We start from the raw sequence: 10,859 nt of genomic DNA on the forward strand, positions 1-10,859 counted from the left end.
TACAATGGGTGTAGAGCATACATCCTATTGGACATTTCTTTTATCTTTCACTGAAAAGAGGTGCTTTCTTTTCCAGTTTTCTCCGTGCGATAACCTCTGACTACAATATCCACGTTATCTGATTTCATTTCATTGCTCAGGGACTCTTAAGACTGCTGCAGGATATAAGTTCAGTGGTACAGGTGGAACATAAGGGCAACAAAACAATGCATGAGTGCTTGACAGGAATGTTTCCACTCTCCTGTATTGTGAGATGTGACGAGATAGGAACCGTGGTAACGCCTCATCAACGCATAACAAGGGCACTCATATGGAATTACAATGCACTCATAATGCTTTATGATCGAGATTATAAGAACGTATAATCTTTACTGATACCAGCACTCATAAAAGTTTATAGACCTATAATGAATTAAGTACACACATTTTATGAGTGTGTATGACCTGATGATGTCTTATTATTTTAAAGCCTGACACTTTACTTCAAGCAATGATAACATACAGTATGATGTTACATGGGTCCTTTCAGTATACTATGAGCAGCGTTTGTACCATAGGGTGACTCACTGAAATACAGGTTATTATAATACAATCCAAGAGGCTTGTACTTATAATTCACTCTGTTATGTCAGCAATGTTTTGTGGATGCTGATATAGTGCTTCAATAAGCATTATGTGTTCTTGTAAGTGTGATCATGCGGCATTATGAGAGAGTTATTATTCGTTACGAGTAGTGTCCTTATAGTCAGGGGCACTCTTATCATTAGGCAATGGTAGGCGACTACCTTGGGCCCCGGTAGCCACAAAAGACTGGAACTAACTTATTTTGAATCAATTTCAAAGATCATCAAATAAATTTACACCCCTCTTTTACTTACAATAAATTATGTCAACCTGGAGTCATAGCCACCTCCCCCTACTCAGTCAGGCTATAGTGGGCTATACAACTTCCAGTGAGAATTTGCCACTTGACTTCACGCTAATTTTCCTTGCTACTGCATCAGTAGCTGAGAGAGAAGTTAAAAAAATAAAATAAGCTTAGCTACCCAGGTTTATATATAGAATGGATGCATTAAAATGCAATAGAGTTGGGATTCAGGGGGCCCCATGCTTGCCTTTGCCAAGGGCCCCCAAATCACTAAGTCCGCCCCTGCTTATAATGCTCTATAGATATGCTAGTCATAGCATTTGTTGCCACAATTGCCTTTCGAAAAATAATTGTTTTCTCCATTTTTGTTTGCATGTTTGTTTGTCTTTTCTAATGTCTATATGCCGTGGATAACAGATAACCTCACAGCTACAATGCAACTGAAAGTGGCGGTGGGGGGAGGAGTAGCTGGCTCATTCCTCCACGCCACCAAATCCCCTTCACTGCCTCCGATTCACTCCAGTTGAGCACAAAGCCTCCAGCCAAACTGTCCAAATCCACTGGAGGTGTGGAGAGAAGAAAGCGTACACAGTCGCCACGGTCCAAAAACGTCGAGGTTCGCTCGCCTCTCCCTGGGAAGGCGGACAGGCCCCGCGGTTGGCTGACCGGCGGGCGGGTCGCCTTTTGTCCACGGGGCCGCTCATGCGGTCCGTGCAAAAACCCGCTCTCTATCAGCACCGGCAGCCGCACACCGGGCCGGAGCGAGGCGAAACCCTGTGCGAGCCTGATAAGGTGGGCTGCTAAGTGTAAGCTGCGGGGTAAGCCCCATCATTACGTCCTCACGCCGCCTAAATGATTAAGCCTATCTGCTTTTGATTTCAATGCCTCACAGAGGTCAGCTCCGTGGATTAAAGCAATCTTCCATCCGGCAGTCACGTTCTCCTGCCAGAGGACCACAGTGTTTATTGAATAGCGGGGCTCTCTGCAGTCAGGGCGGCTTCATTCGAGCCCGAGACGGGTAATAATGTGCAACGTTTCCAAAGTTATGATACGCAGCACTTGGCAGCATTTTCCAGCAGCATATGAATCCAATATAGGCAAACATACACTGGAATGATGAATGTATAAAATATTAGGTTAATCTTCCTGATATTTGAGTTGTAGTTCCCTATGCACAATCCACATCTCAGTTGTCCTTCTCCAACTCGCCTCTTTATCTACATCTCCTCCTTTGTGATGGGATTAAATGAGAGAGGGAAATCAATAAGGGATAATAGCTTTTGCCTGGGCTGTGGCCGGAATGGATCGCTATTCCCTCATTTGTATTTCCCTATATAGTGCTGCTCTATTAGTGCACTGATTAGCGGTAAATCACACGATTATTGAGTGAATTCATACACTTAATTCATCATCATTCATCGCCAACCTGCGTCTGCATTCACCAGTCGCATAAACAAATGTTTCAACTAACATTTGACAATTTGACCAATATTCCTTCAAAGCCAACTATATATGTGTCACTAGCTGACATTAAACAAAAAAATATTCACCGATGTTCCCATCTAGGCGTTTTCCGACCATATGTCAGTGAATAAATACTCTATGCATCGGAGTTGTGTGCGGCTTCTTTTTTCTGTTTATTTTCACACAGCTGGCACTCCGCCAATCCAGGTGTACTTCTCACTAGCTGACATTAACAAAAAACACCTTACAATAAGCTATGTACCGTATAACTTGCAGCTAGAGATAAATACCTTCCTGAACAACAGACCTTAATGTTAATGTTAGCGTTAACAAGCTCAAATTAGCGCAACAAAACGTGCATGTATAGTTAGTTATGAATTGGCAGTTAAAAGAAAACATATTTAGAATAGCTTGACATCTTTTCGGTACCAAAAAAAGGTTTATTTACTTGCATTAGTAAACGAGGTTTGGTGAAGAAGAGGATGCCATCATTATAAAACCACAGAAGGGTTACAACTTGGTTGCTTGGTAACGGCCAGGTGACGACAGACTCGCAATGCATTTTGGTATACTTTCACCGTTTTAGTGACTGTGCATGTTCACTAGATATTACAGTGCATTGTGGGAAATATGTAGTTCCCTCAAAGTCATTCCACAATATAATTTTGCGATTCGGGCACTAACAAAAAATGTCTTGACGTACATATTAGTGCCCTAACACGCAGATAGTGATCCATTCCGGCCACAGCCCTGGATTCACCTCATCAGTGGACTTCATGAATAGAGTGAGTGCCCCTGATGTTTTGTGCATTCAGTGTTTAATCAGTTTCCAATAGAAAATACATTATACAGAAAGAACAATGGAGGGAATGAATGCAGCCTGTGGTTTCCACTTAATTGGGATTTTTCTTCTTCTTTTTTTTTTATTGGTGTGAGACAAATGAGTCCAGTGTTCAAGACGAGACCAGTGCTTAAAAAAATGTGCACTTGAGACCAAAACCAGACTGGTGCACAGCAGATTTCCAGGTGTTAACAGGTGTTGATTTTACGGTGACAGTTATTTTGAATTGGGGAGTGTTGTTTGTTTACTCAGCTGGTCTGGCTGCTCAAACCTAATCTAAAAGTGTTAAATGAACTGTGATGTGGTTGCACTGTATCCTGCAGGTCCGATCGATTTGAAAATGAAAAAAAAACCCCCACAGTGAAACAGTAGGAATCTATCTGAGAACGTCATCTTAATTGTTGCCCGGCTTAAAATGGGTTTCACGTCGGCGGTCCGAACTGCATAACAAGTTCAAGAATACGCAAGAATGCGTATTAAAAAAAAAAGTGAGACCAAATCCATAACCCTGAGATTTTCAAATATCCATCCGCAGAGGCAGCTTTAGCCATGCAGATGCGGCAGGAGCTATTACAGAAAACGGCGAGGGGCGCCCAATAACCTTGGGAGCCGAGTTGGCGGGACGGTAGAGATTAATGGGCCGCGCCAACGCTCGTAATAAACGGTACGATAAAGAAGGAAAAAACAAAACTGCTACACTCCGCCAGCAAACTTTGATAGTAAAGTCTTCTCACTGCTGTCTCTGCTGATTTCCCTAATGTCCCCATTGTTTACCTCTGTTATTTGTTCATTTCTACATCCAGATATGTCGTATTAAAAATGCATATCTCGAACGTACACGTACAAGGTTGTAATACGTTAGCAAGTAGCCAAAATATGGAAGACCCCTACTTTAGACATTGGCCGGACCCCTTTGCGTTCCTCATATTATTATTCACCGCACATTCATTACACATGCATTATTCATTATCCTTCGCCCCCACTCTAATCCTTCAACACAGCTTTTTCTTCTTTTCTTTTTTTTTCTTGCTAATGCCCCTCGTGCTCTCTTTCTTCATTCTCCTGCCATCCGTCATACTCTGTCTTTATACACTTAAAAGAACATAATGCCATCCATATTGCATGGCCTCCATCTCTTGTTTACAAGCTCCGATCTGCAATACAACCGCTCGAGACCGAGAGATCGGAGCGGCTTAACGTGGGCACACACGTCGCCGCTAATGAGTGTTTCTGAAAAGCAGTCAAAGCTCAAGGACACCCCAACCCCCCCATCCACCCACCCTCCACACACACACACACACACACATACACACTGGCCGGTTCTCTCCATATTTTTCTAACTGAATGTCCTACTTTCGAACAATAACATCCACTGTGTGAGATCTATTATTTGGCTTGCACTTCTGTATAAGAGGAAAAAAGCACTCAGTCAATTAAGAATTTTGCGGCGGCTGTCATTGTTGATTCTAGTCAACATTAAATTCAACAAAAAGATTCATTTTTGTGTATTTTGAACTTTTTGTACGGTCGACCAGGACAACGACACAATTAGCGTGATAGTATTGGTGACAAAATGACATACTATTCAAAGAAGAACGATATTTGCACTTGCTTCAAGTACCTGTGTCATGGCCACAGATATCCCAAATTTTATAGTACACCCTGGGTACACCGTATATGATTATGATACATATGTTAAGGTACTGCTGAAAATGGGATCTGAGGCCTCTTCTCAATTGCGTGGCTTTCAAAATGGCCGGAGTTTGAGTTGCTGTCAACGAGGAGACTTGTCCGTCGTCTCGGATACAGCAAAAGCGATAATTGATAAGTGGTCACCAGTGAAGGAATCCTCCGTAATTAAATTGAGACGCTTCAGCTCTTCCGCTCTTCCGCCAGAGCACTCTGTGGTTCATGGTGCTGCCGGTCGCCATGGCGACTGCAGGATGCCGCTCTGAATTTGCAGAGAAGATGCAGAGTCGGATGTTTAATTTTCTGATAGCGGTCGATAGCGCACTCTGGAAAACGCGGGCAGCCTTGGGCCATCTCTGCTGTGTTTATTTGAGAGCCATCAAAAATGCACTTTGCAGTTTGATGTTATGACTGACTGTTCCAAAGCACTCTGGACTTCTCAATTCAATCACCGTCGTGCAGGATGGATTATTCCATTATGAGGCCAATGCTTTCCAAGATTACAGTAAATAGAGGAGGAATTTTGGCTTAGCTTAAATACTAAAATAGCCGTTCTGTAATAGCGCTACACTGAACATATTATGCGATCATATTTCCAGTTGTTTCCAGGAAATTTTAGCAGTGGCCTTTCACAAATCTTTCCTTGCAAATAGAGAATTCATACAATTTTTCTATCAGCGTCATTTTATTTATTTATTTTTATCAATAATCTGAGTTAGGCTTCAGACATTGTTTTGCTTTTGCATTACAAATGTATTATACAATAGATGCACTATAGCAGAAGCTAAGTAATAAGGTGTTAACACTCCAAGATCACTGTTATAGTGTCAAGTATGATTAGCACAATTGCCTTACACACTGTACTGTAGTCAGTGGCATATGACAAATTAGCATCTTACACAAATGTATAGTTATTAATGTTCACACAAACTTTTCAGTATTCAGGTTACAGTGTTAAGCAGTTATATATCAACTATAAAAATGACAAAATGGTTACCGACAATATTAATGCGAGGTAAAATACAAAGTACAAAAACAAGCATATGAGAGTTAATCGAACAAAGAGATTCAACTGAAAGAGGTGGAGAATAATTGTAATATTGACAAAGTTTTCTATGTAGCCAGTTTTATCCAACAAATACAAAATACATTTTTGTCCCTCAAATTTGTTTTTCAAAGAATGACAAAGAATATCAGCAAACTAATTCTGTGGGCATCTTTTACAATTTAACAATCCCCATGTGATTATGAACTGAAATGCATGCATGCTCTACACACACACACACACACACACCATTACAGAGCCACCATCCATGTCTTTGTTAGTTTTTCCTTTTCCTTTGAGCATACCCTGAAGACACACCTTTTATTTTATTTCAAAATACTTTAAATTCATTAGAATTCATTCATTTTCATTGATTTGTTACAACACAATCACTTAGACTCCCTAGACAAGGTTTTTTTTTTTACTAATTGTATATATGTCTGTCATTCTATTTCTAAATGGCTTGATTCGTAAACATAAGTATACAAGATATATAAAAGATATCCTACAGATGCAACACTTGGTCAAAGCTAGACTATACAGTGAGTGCGTACATATAGTACATAGTTGAAATCACCACAGTCATTGTAAGACACTACGCAGGAATGTGACACGCTGCAAAAATGCCATTTGTGTACCAGAAATCGTCAGTATTTAGTCTCTCTACCATCTGTGTGTTTAACCTTGAAGGAAATCCCGCAAGAAATGAAAGTACCAAGAATTCATATGTAGAGCAAAAAATCCATTTCTAAGCTTAGGACTAGTTTCTTTTAGTCTGAGCCACATGAGAGTCAAGTACAAAAAAATCTTGTGGTGAAATAGCAAGATCCCAAAAAGTTTAGCGTTAAGAAAGCATACAGAATCACAGGCACAAATGAAAGTCAGCTTTAACTGCCACTGGAAGGTTAGCCAAACTTGTTAAAATGCAAAAGCTTTATGATATCTACAAAGTCACACCCAGGGGCTGTTTCGCACTTTTAAAACCTCTTCCGTCTATCCGCATTATACTGGAATCGCTTTTATCCTTTCAACGGTGACCAGAAGTAATTTGTCCCTTCATCTTTTCTGCCACAGCAGAATGACAACTTATGTTTGAACATTGATCAGAACTCACGGTACATTCTGACTCGTTTCCCCGTCAACATGCATTCAGCCTTCAGAATACTTGAAGGCCACATGAGCGATTTCCGTTAAACTCTGCATTATGTCCCATATTGCCTCTTGACATATTCAGTAACCTAAGCTGGGAATGGTAATTATCACCTTCACTACTTCAATTGATTGATGTCCCCAATTTGTGTCCAGACCTGTCAGAGGGAATAAATTACCTTTTTGGTTAATGCTGTTCAGTATTTTCTTGAACGTGCTACAGGTATTCGATGTGACAGATGACAGGGTTTTTTGCTCATTTAAAATGCAAATCAATAATCTCCTCGAGGCGATTTGTCTGTTGACGTCAATCTGTGTGATAAAGTCGTTCTCTGTCCATGTCGCGTCTTGTTCCTCGATTTTACATTTGCTGTAAGACAATGCATCAATACAGTGAGTGTAGCAGAGTCTTCTTCAGTGTCAGATTCATGATTCTTTAGTGATTCCGCTCAGAGTTTCCCTGTGGGTTTGACCACCACCCATGAAAGTCAAGTAGGTGAGGAGAAAAACCGGTCTGTGGAAATCCAAGCTTGAGTGGTTCAATACTATTCCGTATGTTTTATCTGAGCACAAACAGACCCAAAGCTCTGCGCTTGAATGTGACTTTGTGTCCTTGATGGGATACTCCCTCCAATCCATTGAACATAAAGGACACTTCATCGCTGAACCACATATTTCTGTTTGAACATTGTTGACAGCAGCAGAATCTGATATCAGTCTAAGAGGAAAAAGACAAAAAACAACTGGTTGTTTTTACAGTACAAAAACACAAGGTTGGCTAAATCATACAGAATACTAAACAAGATTTCCCTTCTTCCCCGCTGTGTGCAGAGTGTCTTGATGACCTTGTTGTGCAACAAACTATGTTGTAATTCATCATCCAGCTGTCGGTGGGTATCTGTTGTGAAATTCTGCTCTGTAAGGCGTCAAATGAATTTGTTTTGTGTCGACTTTGAAGATAGAGATAAAAACAAAAAAAACAAAAGGTTAGCTCTCGGATGTTTATTTTTCGCCTTCAAAATCTTTTATCGTCAAAATCTCATTTGTTTAGGTGAGGCAGAACAAGTTTGAATGTGCGGGGCAGTGACTCTTACAGGAAATGGAGGAGTTTCAATCAACAAGGCTATTGTTTCACACTTTTCATTGTCTTTTGTTGCAATTCTTTTCACTTCACATCACTCTGACATAGGAGACAGCCAGTCAATTTTATTTACAATCCTCTTTGATGGGCAACGCCTGAACGACGCATTCTTCGCTACAGAAGATAAAAACCTGTAGGCGGTTCTTTGTCCTTTTTTCATTTTCAAAAAGCCCTGTACTGTTTTGCTCTAGTCCTTAGGGCAGACGCATAATGAGCTGGGGATTTTTGCTTTTAATTTTGTGTTACATTTTTGATGTATCATTTGCACTCTCTGTTCTCGCCTTCGTAAGGCATCACATTTCCTGTGAGAAAAAAAGATTCCATTTTGTTATCAGAACTTTTAAGAGAAAAGCATCATCAGAGCGAAACTCATGTATTATTGAAGCTCTTTAGCTATTCCTTTGACTGCTTGTCAAACAAATTCTAGAGAATGAGTGACATGATTCCCTCCTGGAGCGGAAGGCTCATTTGAGATTTGAGCTTGTCCTGAAAAGGCCTCTTAAAATTCTGTCGTGGAGATTTGGGTGACCTCCGACTGCAGATCCTGCTGGACCCTCCTAGAGCGAGAGCCGCGGGGGATCCGCTCCATGCCTAGTCATGCCGGCTTCTTCCCAGCTTCCGACGGGGCACAGACGGACACCGGCTCCCTGGTGGTGTTGCGGCCTCGGGTCAGACTGTTCTGCTCCACGCGGGTCCGACAGGGAAGGCAGAAATCCCTGAAGCATCTCTTGAAGTTCTCGTCCAAAAACGCGTAGAGGACCGGGTTGAGGCTGCTGTTGGTGTAGCCTAAGGCGATGCACAAGTGCCAGCTGGCTATCACGAAGGGGTTCCTGTTGTCGATCTCCACCAGGGTCTTCACGATGATAAAGATGTGGATGGGCGTCCAGCAGATGATGAAGGCCGCCACCACCACAAGGACCATGCGGGTGATGCGGCGCATATTGCGATCTTTCTCCTTGGAGCCGGAGAGCAGGCGGACGCTCCTGAGACGCAGGATCATCAGGCCGTAACATATGGTGATGACCATCACCGGAACCACGAACGCAAAGATGAACACGCAGATCTTCGTCACTGTGTCCCAGTACCAGTCCGGGTCAGGGAACTTCAGCATGCAGATGGTTTTACCTGGGGAGAGAGGTTAGGCAGAATCAGAAAAGCGATTGTAGGGTTTGGGGGAAGAGGGACATCAACACTTGCAACATCAAGTAGGGTTAGACTGATTCGGTTGTCTGCTCTGTCAGGCATACTGGCCTCTTATTAAAAACTGAATACTATCCAGGGTTTCAATGGAGGGTTTTAGTGTCGAATGGTCAACAGTACATACTGTTTCAGAGGCTTTTCCACCCTAACAACAATCAGTGGATGATCCAGAATCCTGGATGAGATTGGTAAGAGTTACATTTGTGGATACGCAATGTACCAATACACTTCCCTCTCCATTGAATGACTGAGGTCTTGTAGATTGAAAGCTTGGCCTAATACATGTAAATTGCTTAGATCTAAGTGTGCGGAAGATCTTTTTCACTGTGGATTCAACTAGTTCTCCAGCACCTTAGCCTTTAAGACGTTCGGCTGGGAGAAACGCTGAATACTTGTAATCTTTTAAAAACCCATATCGGTCCAACCCTAATATCAGGAACAGGAATTTTGCAATGGCTTTGCAATGGCATCCGGCATTGTAAACACAAGATGAGTCCTGACACGGAGACTTTTCATAACACAAAAAAAAAGGAGAAAGAAAACTGCCATCTCACCACTGTCTGCCACCTTGGTCACAGCCATGATCATAATCGGTACTCCGATCGCCGAAGACAAGACCCAGATGAGCACGTTGATCAGCTTGGCCTTGACCGGCGTCCGGAACTCCAGCGCCCGGACCGGGTGGCACACGGCGATGTAGCGGTCCACGCTCATCATGGTGAGGGTGAAGATGCTGGTGAACATGTTGTAGTAGTCGATGGCGATGATGACTTTGCACAGGACCTCCCCGAAGGGCCAGGTACTCATGAGGTACTTGGCGCTCTGGAAGGGCAGCGTGCTCGTGGCCAAGGCGTCAGCGAGAGCCAGGTTGAAGATGTAGATATTGGTGGCTGTCTTCATCTTGGTGTATCTGGTTTGAGGAAAAAAAACGTTTGCGATAAGCACCAGCGGTAATGAGAGCAATTGGGTGTGGAATTCTCTGTTATGGGACGTAGGGATTTGAAAGTGATATTCGCACTGCAATGTGTTTTCATGCCCTAGATGAAGAACTAATTACCTCTTGCTATAGATGTGTACTGTAGAGCCGGGAACATCTGATGCTAATTCTCCTAAGCTTAGGATGATTTTTTTTCTAAATGAGTGATTTTGAGATAATGGATACAATTGGCTTGTTGGCCTCTGATCAGTCAGTAAAGTTGCAGTGAAAGCACCAGAGAGTTAGGGGGAAAAATACTACTCCTATCAAGTACTGGACCTTGCTTTTATCACGGGACTATGAGTTTTTCTCTGTTTATGTGTGTGCAATGATAATTTTTCTCCCAGTCTTGTGAAGTGGCTTTGAACTCATTATGCTTGGTACAGATATTGGCTTATTGGGGTCAGAAATTCTCATCAGGGGCATGGAGCTTATGTTCGCATATGCTTCTTTCACACCACAGAACATTCCAAGATGTATTCACAT

General features: G+C 42.2%; 1 protein-coding gene across 1 annotated transcript; it reads right to left on the reverse strand.

The window, feature by feature from the left end:
- Positions 1 to 8,792: 8,792 nt before the first annotated feature.
- On the reverse strand, positions 8,793 to 10,303 carry LOC139657238 (delta-type opioid receptor-like). The gene is made up of 2 exons (XM_071535004.1): positions 9,952 to 10,303; positions 8,793 to 9,322 (listed from the first exon to the last, which is right to left on the reverse strand). Exons 1-2 carry the CDS (start codon positions 10,295 to 10,297, stop codon positions 8,793 to 8,795), a joined length of 876 nt encoding a protein of 291 aa, XP_071391105.1. The 5' UTR covers positions 10,298 to 10,303.
- Positions 10,304 to 10,859: the final 556 nt, after the last annotated feature.

Source organism: Centroberyx affinis, unplaced genomic scaffold (assembly GCF_046629955.1).
Source record: "Centroberyx affinis isolate AG114_WGS23_722 - 3 ecotype Tasmania unplaced genomic scaffold, CSIRO-AGI_Caff_v1 ptg002645l_1, whole genome shotgun sequence".
In the NCBI taxonomy this organism is placed as follows: Eukaryota; Metazoa; Chordata; class Actinopteri; order Beryciformes; family Berycidae; genus Centroberyx; species Centroberyx affinis.

What these genes read in the sequence shown, in the direction of transcription:
- LOC139657238 (XM_071535004.1), bottom strand. Translation starts at nt 10,297, where the DNA reads ATGAAGACAGCCACCAATATCTACATCTTCAACCTGGCTCTCGCTGAC. An exon ending in GACCAAGGTGGCAGACAGTG is followed by an intron (nt 9,323 to 9,951) that starts GTGAGATGGCAG and finishes CTCTCTCCCCAG; the next exon opens with GTAAAACCATCTGCATGCTG.